We start from the raw sequence: 18,751 nt of genomic DNA on the forward strand, positions 1-18,751 counted from the left end.
CTTTTCAATGTGGCTTGATTCTTCCCCCCCCCCCCCCCATAATTGTCATTTGTTCCCACAGAGAATATTTTGGAGCAGTTTCTTTAACCTCAAGTGCTGCATGATGAAAGACAATATATAAAATGCGCATTACAAAGTTGCAGTGATGACGTAGGGTGCTAATGCATGGACAGTTTCTCTGAATTTGTCCAAGTAACATCATATATATTTGAATGCACATAATATCTTGTTTCCTTCATGTCTGCAGAGTTCTGTATGAAGGGAAGGAACGCATAATTTCAGGCTGTGAAGTGATTCAAGCTACTCCTTATGGTCGTTGCGCTAATGTGAACAACAGCTCAGCTTCTTCTCAGCGGATCTTTATCACATATCGAAGGGCTCCTCCAGTACGACCTCAAAATTCATTGGCAGTGACAGATATCTGTGTTATTGTTACCAGCAAAGGAGAAACCCCTCCTCATACATTCTGTAAAGTTGATAAGAATTTAAACTGTGGTATGGTGAGTATTTATAAGCTTGAGTTGCCTTTTTTCTCTATTTTGTTTAACTCAACAAACATACCTAAAGGAGTAGCTTCTTGAACTCTTCTTAGCGCTATTATAATTGTGTTCTGTCACTACATCGTAATTCATTCTTCATACCATATGTGAGACTTCAGTTTTGTTACTTTGATTTCCTTTCTTGTTGGAAATTACTGTTTTATACTGAATACTCACTACTTCTGTTTGCATATGCATGTCTAGGTGTATTTAGGAGTAGTGCACTGGAATTCTAATTTTTTTTATTATCTCTCTCCCACCATTTGGTGATGCTGACACTCAGGATGAATCAGAAACACCTTTTTCTCGGTTGTTAATAATGCCTGTGTTACTAAGACACTGTAAGAATGATAATTAATGCTTGCAGTTTCTCCATGTACTTTGCTTTAATTGGTTCTCTTTTACTTAGTCTGTTTTGCATTTAGTTTACTCAGGCTGGAATAAGTGGGTTTTTTGAATGGTAGAGCATGTTTAGACAAACTGCAAAAATACTATGTTGATAACCAGTTTATGGAAGTCTGATAGAAGCCTCAAGTGGTGATGATTAGAATTTCACTTCCCCTGACGAGGTTTCCATAAGATTCTACTTTTAAATAACCATAAAAATGTGAAGCTGCAAATTGAGCTGCTTCACTTTTACTTGTTCTTTTGTTGGAATAAATCAGAGTAGTGTGGTGGTGTCATTATTTTATGTAAATCCTGTAATCTCTAAAAAATGAGAGAAGGGTGAATTCTCATTTTTATCATTTACATGCACTCAGCTGCCAACCACACTGTATTCTGTATTCCGTAATCCTTTTTATTAAAATGTCTGACTTGTTTGTAAGTGGGAATATATACAAATGCTTACGTTTGATTTCTGTTGCCTATTGTTATCTTTGCTGGTTCTGAGATGAAACTTTTTTCTTCCAGTGGGGTTCCAGTGTATACCTTTGTTACAAGAAGTCTGTGCCAGCTTCTAACTCTTTAGCGTATAAAGCTGGTACGTAATTTTAGAAGCTGTCTAAACAAAAGGATTCAAATGCTTTGTTGAAATAAAGTAATAATTTAGTAATAAAGCACCATCTGTCAGAATTTTGTTCTTAGAGGATGTCAGTTGAAATTAACTCCTGTAATGCCTTCTTTGCTCTCCTCACTTTTTCCTAGGGAAAAGAAAAGTCTTAATAGGAATAGCATTTTCCTGTATTATTTTAGTTCTTATCATGGCTTGGTAGCTTAGGAGCTTTAGCAGAAATCTTAGCAAATATTTCAGACGAAACAAAAGACAAAACAAAACTTGTGTTGGTGGTATTGGAGAAGGACTAACTAAAAATTCTGTTCAGCCTTACTCATATTTCTTTTTGTGTGTCAACATCTTTAATTTAAGTTGAAAGTTAGATATGTTTCTTCCCTTCAGTTCCACAACTATTCTGTTGTTCCTTATTTGAGGAGATTGAAAAATATTCTGAACAATAAATGACAAGTCTGGCTTTTGTAAGTTTTTTAATGTGTTGCTACAGATTTCTTTTTGGTTTTGAGGAAACCAGAAAAACTTTCAGAAGTGTTTCTACTCAGCACTAAGTGCACCAAATTCCTTTGATAGGAGTAAACTACCAAACAGAAGTGGAAAGCATAGGTAATGAAGTCCGTGTACCATAAAACAAGCTAGATGAGCAGCAATAGTAAACCAGTGCTTATGTGCCTGTTTTCTACCAGCAAGAGTTATATACCTGAAGGCTGAATAAACAATTTGTTGAAACTGAACATACTGAGAGCAGAAAATGCAGACAGTCATCTAGTTCACCCTATTTTCAGTGAAGGTATTACTGCTGTCTTCACAGTAGATAATCACTTTCTTCATAGGAATTTCTTGTAATAAAATCCATTCCAGTGGCACATTTAAATAGCACATCAACCTGACTGGTTTGGTAAAATCAACCAGTATTCATACACTATTTTCAAGTGATTGTTACTTGGATCACTTAGTCTTACTGTCAAATGAGAGACTTTCTTCTTTGCAGATGTAATCTCAAATTGTGAAGTCCAGATAACCATCAGATGTAGCTATATATTGTGGAAAATATATTGCTTACATTATTTAGGGCTCACAGAACAAATGTACTTACTTTTCCTTTTCCCATTCTTAAGGCTTAATTTTCAGATATCCTCAAGAGAACTATGAATCATTCCCACTGTCAGAATCTGTTCCTCTCTTCTGCCTTCCCATGGGAGCCACTATTGAGTGCTGGGACCCTCAAACCAAGTATCCACTACCAGTGTTCTCAACATTTGTACTGACCTGCTCTTCTGCAGAAAAGGTATGGTTCCACTCTGTGAACTCGTTTTTTTCTTTTATTTCAGGTGGCTACTATGGAGATAAATATTGTTTCTTTTGTATTTTAGAAATACTACAAAATAAATTGTTCAATACCTCTCTTCTAAAATTGTGTTTCTTAAGCCTTTGTGTAAGATGAAACTAAACCAAACAGGAAGTAGCTGGAAGTGTATTTGCTGTTTTAGTCCCATGTAGGCTGAACCATATACCCTTAATAAAACTAAAACTCATAGCACATAGATTTCTCTGTTGATTCAAGGAAGGAGTTTCTGGGAATGGAATTGTACTCTGCATGTAAAAGAGAACTTAGGACGCGTGTTAGCAATGTTTAAGTTGCTAAGAGTTTTCCTGTCATTACCTTAAAAGCCACTTCTTTGTGAATTTGTGTAATTGGGCTCTGTAGGTATCTGTGCACATGAATTGGAAACTAGTTACCAGAAAACAGCAGGGCAGGAAGAGGAATGACATGTGCTGAGAGGTGAATATGTGAAAGGCTCTAATGATGTCCCAAGATTAGTGATCCCTCTGAATTTGTATGAAGTGATAGATTCAGAACACGATCTGTTTTCTGAATAAGAAGGCTGTATAAGGCCACCGGCACACACAGGCACCAAAAAGGTGTTGCATGACTTGGCCCATGTGTGGGAAAGGCAGTGTCTGCTATATATAGAGACTACAGGATTATAAGTACATCTGATGAAGCAAGGGAGCCCTAGTTTAGGGTTGATCTCTCAGCTTTTGTTTCAGCTTGCCAACTGTGTATGTCTGTGTGTGTTTGTGTGTGTGAACTGCATATGGGAATAAGTGATTTTAATGTGTGATTATCTCTCTGTGGCTAATAAACAGCAGTTTGGCTCTGTTAGTGATAACAGCTCAACTTCCAGTCTGTCTCAGTCACCTAATAGGAAATTTATATTCTTTTCCATTTCCAAATAGAAAAAAGATATTTCTCCAAAATATTAATACTTCCTTTGCAAGGAAGGATGCAGTATTTTTCTTTCCCCATTCTTCTTTTGCTAAGCTTGGCAGAATAATTCAGTTAATATTGAAGCTTTGAAAAATAGGAAGGGAATATTTGCCACGGTCCGAGGGGGGATGGGGCCGTAACACAGCACGGACGAGTCCAGAGACAAGGTAGAGGTGCAAATGGAATACTTTATTGAGGGGTGTAGGGGTTTTATGAGTTTCAAGTGGGGAAAGGGCTAGAATATGGGGTGGAGCATGAGACGGACAAAGGGAGGAACAAATCGGGGTAGGGACACAGGCAAAGGGGGAGGAACATGGGAGGAACCGGGGAAGGAAAGGGCGAATGGTGGCTGTCTTTTCTCTGCAGCTTCTTCAGCCTATCAGAGAGGGGAGCAGGGAAGCAGGGAAGTGGGCATGCCTGGACATGCCCAGGAGATACAAATCCTGGGGAAACATACAGTAGTGTGTATATTTATAAACACATAAGAACTGTAAAGTCTGTATCATAAAGTCCTGTCAATTGCTGTATGTTTTTCTCCATGCCTGGAACCTCTCCCATCCTGAATCTTGTTCCTTCACAAATATTAGAAAAGGTTTACCTTGATAAAATGAGTGAAGTCAAAACTGGAATAATTTTATTGTTTAGTTTGGTAATGATAGGGGAATTTATTGAACACAAACATTTCATGAGGGTTGGGGGTTTGAGGGATTTTTGATTTTGTTCTGGTTTTTTTTTTCCTTTACCCTCACGGTTAATATGCATGCAGTTTGCTTCCTTGCCTTTCAAGTTACTGAGTATGAATACTTTATTGAGGAAAGTACAGTGAAAATGGGGAAGAGAAGCACAAGAGTCCAAAGTATTTTGTTTATAGGGGTGCTTTCTGTGTTACATAAATGAAAAGTCATTTCATAAGCTACCAGCAAAAGCACTGTAGTGTGTGCAAATATGAAAGACTTAAGGATGCTTCAGAAGTTCTAACCTGTTAAATACTCCTGTTAAATACTGAGTCTGCTTAGCTGTTTTCCTTCATCTTTTAGGTATATGGTGCTGCTATTCAGTTTTATGAGCCGTATCCCCGGGAGCTGCTAACAGAAAAACAGCAATCGCAGCTGGGTCTCCTGACAACTGTAGAGAGGAAAGTGATTACTTCCAAGTCCATCAATTCAAACAAATGCATCTGCCTTCTCTCACACTGGCCTTTCTTTGAAGCATTTCGAAAATTTCTTATGTTCATCTACAAACTGTCTGTCTCTGGACCTCATCCTCTTCCCATTGAAAAGTATGTAGAACATTTCTCCAATTGTTGTGGGAATGTAGTTATCAGCTCAAGAAATCATGTGATTTATGGATGTCACACTTGCCTAGTTGGTATAGTTGATGCATCGTCTTGCTTCCACTGTTTAGCTTATTTTGTACTGATAGAAATTATTGCTGCTTCGGTTTAATAGTACTGGCTCTTGCAGCGCCAGCAAAGTTAACTGGATTTTACTTTGGCTTTTCTGTTAAAATATGTTATATATGTTTACCTTTCTTTGAGCTACATCAAACACAGAAAATGGCTGAGCTGTGATACATGCTACATTTGCAGTCCTGCATTTTAGCTTAATAAGTATAAACTCAGGGATGCTGTACCATAGCAATGAATATGTGTGTCCAAGCACTACAACTAATGCAGATTGTTTTTGTGTGTGTCTCTGTGTGCGTGTAAAACCTCTGCAGAGGATGCTTTTCAGGGTCCTAAAAGTTTACTGAAATACAATGTTACTTTCAAAACTGTTAGACCTCTGGCAGAGTATGTAGCTCCTCCTAGCAAAGTCAAGTTAGAAACTAGAGAATGGAGTTAGGCTGCCTGGGGTTTTAAATGGCTTGCCTAGATGCCCTTGTGTTCTTACCTTTTGCTTACATGAGAAACTGTCAGTATTACTCACATTTAATGCTTGGAAATTGAATGGAGATTCTTTGTTTTGGTTTGCATAAATATATCAAATGTATCAAAATGGTAAATAAATCTTAGCAGCCTTTCTAAAACATGGTACAATATTAATTCCAAAACGTGGTTAACATTGTTTTCAGTCTCTCCTTAATCCCCAGTGCTGGTTTTCTAACATCTTGTCTACTTTGCAGGCATATATCCCATTTTATGCACAATATACCTTTCCCTTCACCACAAAGGCCAAGAATTCTTGTGCAGGTAAGCCAAGCATTTGCAACCATTTTTAACTACAGTAATGGCAAACTTTCTTTCTTGCCTTTGGTTTCTTTCTTTAGGCTTTTTGCTTGGCTTTGAATACCCGCCCGCTGGAAGGGAACAGGGAGGAGATGGTTGGGTTGGCCTTCTTTCTCATTGATATAAATCTGGGACAAGTTAGCAAAGGAGACAGTTTCAGGCTTTAGGTGGTGTAGATGGCAGCAATGTCCTACTTGCACTTCTAAAATTTCTGCCTCGTACTACCCTTTTGTTTTATAGGCACCATTTGTGTTACCTCACTGGTAGGGTTGTTTTCTGTCTTTCCCTCACTTGTCCACCCACTGCTGTGGATCAGAGTCTAGTCCCCTGGGGCATTTTCTCTTGTGTTCCTCTGTTTAATCACCTGGCAGCCCGTAGCGTGTCCAACACTGAGTCACAGACAATTTTCTATAATTCTGAGAATTGTTTCGGTGACTGATACAAGCTCTGTTCACCTAGTGACCACGAGTCCCAGAGGTTGTCTCTGGTACATGACATTGTGTCTGTCTGCCAGGCAGTTCATGAAATTATGGATATACATTTGTATTGGAATATTATACTGTATTACCTTTGGAGTTGTCCATACCAATCACATACTACTTTATGTGTTTCAGCTTTCTGCCCATGATGCATTAATATTGTCACAGCCAGTTTCTACACCATTGCCATTAAGGTATCATTATTAATGCTTTAAATGTATGCTACTTGAAAAATTCAGAGGCAAATAGGAGTCAGTCATAGAAGGAAGTCAAATATTACTGCAGTATCATTAAACATTCTAACCAGAAAGTTCAGTCTGCATTTATAATGTTATAGAGTGTTGTCATCTGACATAGGTGTGTCCATTTTGGAAGTGTAATATCATTAATTATTCTGAAATAAATATAAATTACCAGATTATTGTAGGAACTATGAAGGAATAAGGTGTCTATGAGGAAACAAATACATGTATTTAAAGATCCTGTATTTCAGAACCTGTGTAGTAAGCAATTTTATTTTTTTTAGTAGTATAGAGAGTGTTGTTTTGGTTTTCTGCTTTTTTGGATCCAAGAGAGGCAATTACATCGAATAGTTAGGTGAAATCTTTGAAAGTGCAAATGCAAACATTTCAGAAATTCAAAAGTACACCTAAAAATTGTATTTGTGATTGGAGGTTGGTGCAGTCTCTGTGGATACTGCTTGGGTCTTCTGGGTTGGAGCTCCCTATGATAGTGACATGAGGTTTTGATTCAACGGTTTTGTTGATTTTTGGTTTGTCTTTAAGTTAAAAACCAAAATATTCTCCATTTTTATTCTTCCTACCCCAAAACATTATTGTATAATATTCTTTGTTTATCATATTTAATTCATATTCATATTTAATCACATCTGTTGCACAGGTACTTGAGTGAGAAATCACAGCCAGCCACCAAATTGCAAAGTAACTTGTAAACGCTTTTCTAAGGACAGATTTTACACTGCTGTGCTCTGATAGATGTCATTGCAATTCATAAATGCATACAGTCCAAACAAATGAAATGGAGTCTAAGCTGTAGAAACTAAAGGCATTTTGCTATCAAAATGGTGGATTAATTTTGCTTGACTCATACTAGAATTTGATACTGTGATTCTAAGATCAGATGGATACTACAGTTCTTGATTTTTGCCTGAGGTAACCCATCATATGAAACTACTGGTGTTTGTCTTTTTGAATTAACCAGTTGGATGTGTTTAACTGTTGTGAAGACAAGATGCCTGGGTATCTATGAGAAAGAGTACCATAAACAACACAAATTCAGCAGTAGCATGGCTTAGTGTATCTTTCTTTAGTAGTAGAATTTGAATTTAGGTTACTTTGTGGTAGTATAAGTCTTATAATGACATGAGAGCTGTTAGTTAGTTAGTTAAGTATTTGATGTGTGGTAATATTAGTACCATTCAACTAGTTGATTCCAAACAGTTGTCAGAAGTTTAATAAAGTGTCTTTTTTTTTTAAACCCGATAACATTCTTCTTTTCTTCCCCTTTCCCATACACTCCTTAGTGGAGCAAACTTTAGCACTCTGCTTATGAATCTTGGACCAGAGAACTGTGCCACTCTGTTACTCTTTGTATTACTAGAAGGCAAGATCCTGCTCCATTCTCTTAGACCAGCTGTGTTGACAGGAATTGCTGAAGCTGTAGTAGCTGTAAGTACGAAGTGTTCTGTGCAGCAAGGAGAGAAATTGGTTTAAACACCACAGTTGTTACAGGGCTTTTTTAAGTTAAAATTACTGATGTACTAGATGGTAATTTTTCCCAGCAACAGCATTTAATTAAAGTGCTGTAGCTAATAACTATTAGAAAGATCATAATTTTTGCATATCTCACTAAGAGATGTGCTGTATATAAGTGATCAGACTTGGGAACATTTTTCTGACAGTGTTGCAAAGCTTTTAGCAATTTCATTTTGATGTGCTATGACTTCTTGATTTTTATTGTACAGTTTCTGTTGTCTTGTTTTAATGTGTTAATTTAATTTTTCTTCAGATGATATTTCCATTTCAATGGCAATGTCCATATATCCCCCTTTGTCCTTTGTCTCTGGCCACCGTACTCAGCGCACCAGTTCCATTTATTGTTGGAGTTGATTCACGATATTTTGATCTGTACGATCCACCGCAGGATATTGTGTGCATTGACTTAGACACAAATATGGTGTACATGTAAGTTCTGTGGAGATTTTACGTTTATCTGTAGATGGAGTGATTGCTGAAATGCTCAGGAGATAAAATTGTTAAATGCTCTTTTATCCACTATGGTTTGTTTCTTACTGTCCCCTGTTTTTTTTCTCATTTCTAATGCTTCACACCAAATTAAAATTTACTAAGTCAAGGATCAGCACTTGGTACTTCCTGTAAAAATGTGATGCAGATGTTGCTGTAAATTTAGTAACAATGGTAAGTAACTAGGGAAGGGATTGTCACCCTGTACTTGGCATTGGTGAGACTGCACCTGAAATCCTGTGTTCAGTTTTGCACCCCTTATGACAAGAAAGATATTTTGATGCTGGAGTGAGTCCAGAAGAGGGCAGTGGAGCTGGTGAGGGGTCTGGAGCACATGTGTTTTTGAGGAGCAGTAAGGGAGCTGGGGTGTTTAGTCTGTAGGAAAGGAGCCTGGGGAAGACCTTATTGCTCTTTACAACTGTCTGAAAGGAGATTGTAGTCAGGTGGAGGTCAGCCTCTTCTCCAAGTAGGATGAAAGGAAATGGCATCAAGTTGCCCTAGATAAGGTTTAGATTGGATTGTAGGAAAACTTCCTTCACTGAAGGTCAGGCTTTGGAACAGAGTACTCAGGGAAGCCATTGAGTCACCAACCCTGGAAGTAGTTAAAAGACATGTAGATGCATTTCTTGCTTTAGTGGTGGATGTGGTTTTATGGTGGGCTTCACAGTGTTGGAACTTGATGATCTTAAAGGCTTTTTTCCATCCTAAACAAACATGAATGCTTTGGGACCCTTCATGACAGATCCTGATGCTGTCTTGCACTTGGACTACTTTATGTTAGTGTTGAAGAAATTTTTCTCAAGTTACAAGGACAAGTTTTTTGTGAGATCAATCAAGCAAAATTTGCTGTCTTAATTCTAAAATATTTTCACATAATTATTACATTTTTAATACTTTCCTTAAATTGAAGATGTTGCATGAACAGGTTTTTTGCACCTTCTTGAGGAGAGGTTAATTCAGAGTCTGGTTTTCTGCAATGTGAGTACAAATAACTGAGTTGAAAATTTAGTTTTTTCAGGTGTCTAGTAACTTTTATTAACTACCTTTCTATTTTAAATTAATAAGATCATAAATAGAGGTATCTGAGCTAGTTCAAGATGAGGGTGAACATCATTAACTAAAGTGCACATCTTTTCTCTGTGAAAATTTAGTTTTATTTAATCTCCCTTTTTTAGTGAGATTTTAAAAAATTAATTAATTAAAATGAAAATTTATTTAAATTTAATTAATGTAATTTAAACATTTAGTTTTACTTAATGTCACTTTTTAACTCTTGTCTTTTACTAGCTTGGATTAGACTTAGTAATTTGGTCTGTGAGTCAGTGGAATGCCTGGTTTCTGTTGTCTCAGAAAGACTCTTACTCTATTGAAGCAAATATTTCCTTTATATTACTGATATGCTTCGTTTTATTAGTAACATTACAGGAAATGGTAAACAGTGGAGCAGATTGGTTTTACGTTTTTTATTTGCTTTTTCTTCTGCTTCCCCTGGGTCCCCATTAGAAACACTGCAAAAAGCATTTTCATCACAGTATGGCCCAGTTTGATATATTTGGTATTATGCGACCAAAAGAATAATTATAGGTGTTGTGAAAGAGGAATACATTGAAGAAAGTCAAGGAAGATAACTTATTTATTTGAAGATATTTGCAGTGAAGAATACTTCAGTGTTTTTCTTCATAAGTAGAATGGAAGTTGAAGATTGGGTTGCTGAAAAATAGAATAGAAACAGGAAATTTCGCAGGCAGATAAGGATGTCAAGATTCTGTTGGGATGACTGTTAGAAAGACCAAGTACCAACATTACTTGGATTGGTTGTTGAACTAAAAGTCTCTCTGAGACAAACTGGAAAGACTTTTGCACCTTTTCTATTACTGTTTTAAAAGTCCATTTCTCTTTCAATAGTCAAGTGATCTTTTTCTTTTTTGCTGTCCATTTTGCATTTATCTGTATGACATATTTGGCTCCCAGAGGAATTTGACATCTGTAACATTTGACTTAGGCAAATGTGAGATGTTGGTACCTTCATTATAAAACTTTTTTAACTTGGAAATTAGTGTATCTTTCAGTTTTGCAGATGTGTAATTAAACCCAAATGCCCATAAAACACTTTTTGTTGAGGATCATAGAGAATTCTGAAATACTATGTTATTAGTGAATAAAGATTAATGTTTCATTCAGTTTTATCCACATCTGTTTCTGCCCCTTTTTATTTCAGTGGCAACGCTGCTTGCTTTTTTTTTTTGCTTTTTTTTTTTATGTAAAAGTATTTAACAGCACTGTTGCTGACCTGGAAAGACTGCTTAATAGAAAAATAACTTTTCAAAAATGCAGTATTGTCTGTTACATCAGTCAGTCTGTGTCTTTCGAGAGCAGGTTTGCTGCTATGCTGAAAAATACTGAAGGACTTTTATTCATTCAATATCTTCCTTAATGCTTTTTTAATTTTTTTTTTCAACTACCTCTGTGAAAGTTAACATTGAAAGTTCATTGAATAGCCTTTTTAGGACAAAGGTTTGATAGCAGGATTTTTTCCTGACATTTTTGGAATGGTACCACTTAAATTATTTATAGGTATGCAATTATTGCAGGGGAAGAATGGGCAAAGGCATCTGTAAGTATGCAATTTTTCTTTAACTCCTGAAATTTTGGCTTCCTTCCTAAGATATTCCTGTGTTGATTTTTCACTAGAGCAAATAATAATGGAACAAGGATCTCAAAAATGCAAAGTGCAAAACCAACTAGTGACAGTATCAGCTTGGATAGTAATAACTTTTTTGGTTTCATGGCCACAAGGTTTGATGTTCTCTCTGTAATAGAGATTCTCCCCCATCTTCTGCCTTCCAGAAAGAGGTGTAGAAGTTCTTGGGATTTACTCCCTACTAATCTCTCTTTATATCCAACTGCTTGAAGGTGGTGTAGCATTTTATCTGTTGTTGTTCTTAAAGAAGATGAGCATTCCTTTAGACAATTTACTCCATTGTTTGATCAACCACATAATTTTCCAACTATGAACTCAATTCCCAATCTTCCTAGACCTGTTGAAGATGGGACTGAGTTGCCATAAACATGTTACAGTGTGACCATAAAGTTACCAAATTATCTTCTAACATTTTGCCCTAACAATTTCATGTTGTATTCAGAACTACCTTTTATTTATACCAGTAGCAGTATGGCACATTAATGGTAGAATAGACTTTCCATAGTAGTTACATATAGTAACAAGACTGATAGAAAAATCTGAAAGGGAAATCATCTGAAAGGTCTAAATCAAGTCTTAATCTACCTATTCCTTACAGACTGGACAAAACTCTACTTATTACTCAATTTATACTATTCTGTATCTGAGGAAATGAAATTCTGAGTTATGTCACTCCTGTTTTTTTTCTTTGTAACAAATAGGGACGCTGACAAAATTTCAAAATAATGTTTTTTAGGTACTGCCTGCTGTAAATGAAGAAACCTAGGGCTGTTGAGTTCTTCTTTTTTATACTAACTGTATTTTATATGTCCATTTTTTTCTCTCCTGTGTTACAGATCAGATGATAAGAAGAGCACCAACTGGAAGCAGTTTCCCAAAAAGCCATGTAAAAGTCTGCTCAGCACCTTAAAGAAACTGCACTCACAGCTGGCAACAGGTGAAATAGAAAAAATAAAATGAATTGTAATTAGTATATAAATGTAAGAACTTCCTTCTGTCACATGAGGTGTGAATTTTATTTTTTAGATCCTTTTTTTTCTGTGACTTCTTAAAATTTAATCTTTTTTTTTAGCCTTTACTCATGGTCATGTCCAGCCTCCCATCCACCAGCACCCCCAAGTCCTTCTCAGCAAACATCTGTTCATCCTTCAGTCTGTATTGGCAGTGGAGGTTGTCCCAACCCAGTTTGCAGCATCTTGCACTTGATCTTAGGAGGTTCCCATGGGCCCACTTCTTGAGCATGGCCAGGTCTGGCATCCTGTCCTTCAGGTGTGTCAACCACACCACTCAGCTTGGTGTCATCTGCAAATTTGCTGAGGGTGCACTCTGTTCCTCTGCCTGTGTCATTAATGAAGGCATTAAATAACACTGGTCCCAGTACAGATCCTAAGGAACATCACTTGTCACTGATGTCCATCAGGACTCTGAGCTGTTGACCATTACCGTCTGGATGCCACCGTTCAACCACTTTCTTACCCATCTAACAGTCCACTCACCAAATTAGTCTCTCTACAATTCAGAGATGTTGTGGGGGACCATGTCAAAGGCTTTACACAAGCCCAGATAAATGACATCTGCAGCCCTTCCCTGGTCCACTGATGCAATCACTCCTTCATATAAGGTCACTAGGTTGGTCAGGCAGGACTTGCCCTTGGTGAAGCTGTGCTGGCTGTCTCAAATCACCTCCCTGTCCCCCATGTGCCTCATCATGGCTTCTAGGAGGATCTGTTCCATGATCTTCCAAGGCACAGATGAGAGGCTTCCACAGAGATTCCAGGGTCCAGTACTGGTGAATTTCTTAGATAATGACTTTTCTACGAGAATAGTGGAGTAACTAAATTTTGACAAAGTATTTTGGCAAAGTAAAAACAAAAACTGACCGTCTTCAGCCTAATGACTTGGACGGATAAGGGCAAGGTTCTAACTGACCTAAGAGTTTTCAGGTATTGCTTCTTTCTTACTGTAGGTAGGTTCCCTCTGGTAATCTGGTTCACAGTGTGTTAGGTTACATCATTATGGGGAAGGAGACGATGATAGCCTCATAGATACACAAGATATACAAAATAATTTGTAAATTCCAGAAGCAGAAGTTGGTGTTTTTAGTAATAAAAAGTGTGAAACTATCATTTTCAGCAATACTTGTTGCTGGGTTTCTTTTAAGAATGCAAGAGTAAACTCTGAATGTCACCTTTTTGTTTCTACCTTTTGGTGCACTAAAATGTTAGAATTTTTGTTGGAAGAATTGTTTTAGATGCACAGTCTTCAGAACAGGGAAAACGTGGTGTCACAAATGAGTGATTTAGGTCACTTAAAGAATGACCAGCAAAGGTGTATCAGTAAAAGCAGGTTTAATATAAAATTTGCAAAAGCACAACAAATTTCAGTACCAAGATTCACTTCATTACTTACTACATGGATAAAGCATGCAAAGGAAAATCGGGTTAGAATCATTGCAGAATGATTTTAACAGGGACTGTTAACTGACATTGCAAAGGAGTAAGGGAAACCCTACTGCTGAGACAAGAGGTGCAGAGAGGATCCCCTTGCCTTCTAAACTTCTCCTGGAGCCTAGGTGCAACTGAGTCCAAACTTACCCCTAGACTAAGGAGCTGAATCCAAAGGCCCAGGTTTATGTCTAAATGTGTTAACAGCACTTAATCACTGACTAACGTTAACAAAGTTATTTAATAGGATTTACTGTAAGCACCACAGTAACTTAACTACAGATCTGAGATGGAAATACTCATACTATACTTGCTGTTGGATGTTTAAATCCCTTCACACATGCATTCAACAGACACAAAGAATTGTGTACAAAGGTATATCTACCTGTTAAAAATTCACCTTGAGTTTAGTCAGATACTCAATGTTGGATGTCTTGGCAACCCTCAGTGGGTGACAGGTTGAGCCTTGAGGAGTGTAGAGGTATTAGCCCAGATCCTATCGGCAGCTTTTGGCTGTGGTCCTTGGACTGTCACGAACTGGAGAGCTGGTGAGCTCCAAGAAGTCCCACTGAGAAGGAGGTGCTGGTGTAGTCGCAGCAGCCCAGGAGATCTCAGAGGGCTTGGCTTAGGACTGGTCTTTGTAGTGTTACAAGATGGTCCATCAATGTCCTTCCTGGAGATTGGTAACTACTGGAATTTTCCTCAAAAGTCCAGTTATAATAATATCGTTCCGTTCAGGCTATGAGTCAGGCAGATAGTGTTCCAAGGCTTTTCATGAGGCAACAACTGTTCTTTAGGCAGCAGCAGTTGCTGAGAACAGACAGTGTTTCTGATAAGCTCAAGGGGAGCTTAACTGCTCAGGAGTCATTAATCAAGGCCAAGGCCTAAAGAGGCCTGAAGAGGAGACTGAAGATTGTAGAGCAGCCCAAGAGGAGCTGCTTGGGTGCAGGGAGGGGACACGTGGTACTTTAAGTTTGTGTTGATTTATTACTGAAAGACTACATTCAGTTGGGCATAGAATAACATTAACTGAGCTGGCATCCATCCTCCTTTTATGTCCCAAACTGCTGCATAGTTAGAGAAACACACAATCAGCTGTTGAAGTAACCTGCCTTTTATATGGACCAGTTAAATTGAGAAATAATTATAGGAGTTCTAGTGCTTGTCATTTCTGAACATGGGCAAGTAGAAAAAATTTTTTGAATGGCCTGAATTTTTAATAAAGGACTGTACATGTTGTTCATTGCTAGTTCACAGGAAAACTCAAGAAGGCTCTGCAGTGGAAATGACTCCTATAGAGGCAGATTTCTCCTGGCAGAAGAAGATGATAGAACTCGAGATGGAGATCCAGGAGGCTTTTCTCCGTTTTATGGCATCTATTTTAAAGGGTTACAGAACATTCCTCAAGCCAATCACGCAGGCACCTTCAAATAAAGCAACTGCTGCTGATTCCTTGTTTGATCATCAAGGTGAGGGTGAGGCAAACCAGCTGCTGATAGTGTTGGCAGTGTTACAACTTTAGGGTTGAGGAGCTGTGTAACTTTAAAAGGTCAAAGTTCCCTTTGGTTGTACAGTCTGTGGCAATATTTAGAATTGCAGCTGTATGAAGTTGAACTAATCAAAGTTGATTAGAACACAGATATATACGCATAGAAGTGCAGGTTTGCACTGGTATTAAAAAAGTTTTCTTTGGGTAACATGATGCCCTGTCTTCATGGCATGTTTTTTAAGGGCACCTCTTGGGAATGAATGGAAGAATATTTCTCAATTTCACGGAGCTGAAATATTAAAAGCCCAGTAATGAAGAATGAAGTAATGGTCTTGGTATAAATGGGAAAATATTAGAAAATAGGGCAAAGATCTAAAACGTAATAAAGCAATAGTCAGCAAATGTAATTTTCCTCATCACTGTTAACTTTTCAGATCTGTTCATGGTTGAATGCTGCATAAAATGTCACAGGTGTTTTGTTTTGTATGTGGTGGTGTGAGTTTTCTTTCTTTTTTGGTGAGATTGATTTTTTTTTTTAATTATTGGATGACAGATTTGAGAAGAAATTTTTAGTCAGTGGTTTGGAGAGTCTTAAATATTATCAGGCCCATTACCTCTTAAAATATCATTTTTATTTTTAGTAAATTTTAACTGTTAGATACTTTTGTATGAGGTCATAAGCTTTTTCTTGCACCAAGAGTCAACAAACGCAGTAAGTGGATTACATGGGGACGATTGATTGTATTGTTAACTGTGGTAAAAAATAGTTTATTAAAAAAATGCTGTTATTTTAGTCTTCTAAATGCAAGTAGATATAAATAGTTGTTTTTATTGATAACGCCAATACTTTATTGATAAAGCCAAACCTTAAATATTTTATGTGAACAATTTATATGTTAATTTCATATGGAACTCATATGGAACCTGTATGGAACTGGTATTTAGTTGTGTGTTCCCTTTTATAACCAGGGTTTTTAAAAAGCAGAGACCGTGCGTATACCAAGTTCTACACGCATCTCACCAAAACACAGATATTCAGCCGCTTTATTGAAGAGTGCAGTTTTGTGAGTGACAAGGATACTGGATTGGCATTTTTTGATGACTGCATAGAAAAGGTGAAAAATGTAGCAATAAGTTTATATGCTTCTGTTCATTTCATGTTATTGTCCTGGCTTTTAGTTGAGAAGGTAGATACCCTTTGCAGGAAGTGTTTGAAGGGATTGGAATTCTTGGTGGTTATTGCTTAGTCATGATTTTCATCTTCTTGGATGGTCATAATTTTCTGTGTTATTGCAAGAAACTTTGATTAAAGTCCTGTGGCATTTCAATCCATAGGATAATGCAAGAAATACCAGTAGCTGACATTAGCAAAATGCCATCTATGTCTTCTCTTTAAATGTTAATTATTCTCCTTCTAATATGGAATTACTACTAGTGGTCATCTAGTGGTAATTGTTGTTTTTTTCACACAGTTTCAACTTAAAATATGCTCCAATTATGGTCAAAACTGATTTATATAAGTAGGTTCCCCTTTCATTGCATGTTTGTTATAGGAGAAAGATTGCCGTATCCCATTCTTTTTTTTTTTTCTTTTTTTTGTTTCCTGAGGTCTCATCAGTATGGTTCTGGTCTAGATGGGTCATGGAATTTACAGCTTCATTTTTAAAATGACAAGTTTGCAGTGTAAAAATTAGGAGCTAGAGAATTATATTTATTTTTAAGGTGCATATATATGATTCTTTCTGGGCAGAACCTTCATTTTAATACGAAGTTCTTATAGATTGAGTCTTTGATTCTGTATTGATTCTAATCACATTAGCACTTGTAAAAAAACAATAACATAAGTATTTAAAAATTTATTTGCCTTTATTTTTCTCTCTCTGCTAAGTATGGGGTATGCATCTAGAGAATACTTAGTTAATAATTTGATATTATTGCAGGTTTTCATATTGAAAATATGTGCAAAACAGAAGTTTCTTTCATCTGAACTAAATGAAAGCACTTTTCCTTTGGTAGATTTAGGATTTTGTATTTGGTAGATAATGTCAACAGATTGAACACATGCTGATTACTGAATTCTTTGCTGAAGTATTTGAAAAACAGTTTAATTGCTTCTACAGTAATATGGAAATTTAGTGTTTCTTCTTTAATATTTGAGTAAATGACACAGCTTTAATACAATTATTTAGGGGGGTATTTTTGAGTTGAGAAGAAACTCTTTTTTTTTTTTTTTTTCTTTTCCCAGCTCTTTCCAGATAAAGGAACAGAAAAAGGAGAGAAGGTACTTCATCCTTCAGAATGTTTAGGAATATCTGATCATGAAATAAAAATGGAAAGACAAGGCTGTGGATTTGGTGTTTGAGTAATTAGAACAAGTTTAACTTATATATCTAATCAAATACAGCATGTATTAAATATATTTTTACGAATTCTAACATAATTAAAGTTAAAGAGGACATTTCTGTTACAAAGCCAAACTCTGTACTTAGTGTACAAACTCTGTTTTCAGGTCGATGTAGATTCTGTCGAAGATGCACGGTTGATTGAGCTTGATGAGTCACTAAAAAGTGAACACACAGTGTTCATAATGCCACCAGAGCCCCCTGCTGATGATGGACAGGACCGAGTGCCAAAATACAGGTACCAGTTAAACAACCACATGGAGTGAAACTAGAGTGCTTACAATGTTTAGCAGGGCAGATGTTCCATGTTAGTGCAAGACTTGCTTTAATACAGTGCTTAGAAGAACCCTTAGAAAGATAGGAGCTGCCAAAATTCTGGTAAGTTTCTGAAGTTCTGGAAGTCTGTGTTTTTTGTGTGTATATTTGAGGGCATGTGGATTATGGTATTAATTTTTCAGTAACTTCTTGCCAACTTCATAGTAATACTTTTCTACATTTATTCAATGTCTTTCTTCCTGTTTGAGCCATTTACGTGTATTTTGTAGCTAGTGCCGTGCACTTTGTTCCAGGTTGGGAACGATGAAGGGTAGGTTATGAACCTACCCAGTACTATTGATCTGCAGATGATGAACCAAAACAATAAAACATCCACTTTTCAGATTTCTTGAATTCAGTCTTTTTCAGCCCTGTGCAGAAAGTATGGAGTTTCAGACACTCTGGATATGATTTTTTTCCTGTCTCTCTTGCAGATCATGAAGGTTCTGTTTTCAGCTGTTGTCCTTGTTGATCGTTGTCTGTGCTTCCCTTACCTTCATGACCTGGATAGCAGTCTGTTTCTTATTTCCGTTGTCTCTGGAGATTTTATGTCCGAGGCATCTTCTTGTGGTATCTTTGTGAATAAGGCTAAAAAGAGCTTGTTGTCTTC

The 18,751-nt window shown here is 36.9% G+C and overlaps 1 protein-coding gene across 3 annotated transcripts in view; it reads left to right on the forward strand.

The window, feature by feature from the left end:
* Window positions 1–18,751, forward strand: part of DENND4C (DENN domain containing 4C) — a 68,346-nt gene that overhangs the window by 22,665 nt on the left and 26,930 nt on the right. For all 3 annotated transcript variants that reach the window (XM_027634453.1, XM_027634454.1, XM_027634452.1), the window contains exons 3-15: window positions 248–500; window positions 1,452–1,521; window positions 2,667–2,836; window positions 4,858–5,099; window positions 5,945–6,011; window positions 6,662–6,720; window positions 8,070–8,214; window positions 8,555–8,730; window positions 12,328–12,428; window positions 15,186–15,404; window positions 16,394–16,539; window positions 17,670–17,705; window positions 17,934–18,064. In XM_027634453.1, the coding sequence (XP_027490254.1) occupies window positions 248–500; window positions 1,452–1,521; window positions 2,667–2,836; window positions 4,858–5,099; window positions 5,945–6,011; window positions 6,662–6,720; window positions 8,070–8,214; window positions 8,555–8,730; window positions 12,328–12,428; window positions 15,186–15,404; window positions 16,394–16,539; window positions 17,670–17,705; window positions 17,934–18,064 (1,815 nt within the window). The remainder of the gene's footprint in view (window positions 1–247; window positions 501–1,451; window positions 1,522–2,666; window positions 2,837–4,857; window positions 5,100–5,944; window positions 6,012–6,661; window positions 6,721–8,069; window positions 8,215–8,554; window positions 8,731–12,327; window positions 12,429–15,185; window positions 15,405–16,393; window positions 16,540–17,669; window positions 17,706–17,933; window positions 18,065–18,751) is intronic.

Source organism: Corapipo altera, unplaced genomic scaffold (genome assembly GCF_003945725.1).
Source record: "Corapipo altera isolate COAL_440 unplaced genomic scaffold, ASM394572v1 61411, whole genome shotgun sequence".
Taxonomy (NCBI): Eukaryota; Metazoa; Chordata; class Aves; order Passeriformes; family Pipridae; genus Corapipo; species Corapipo altera.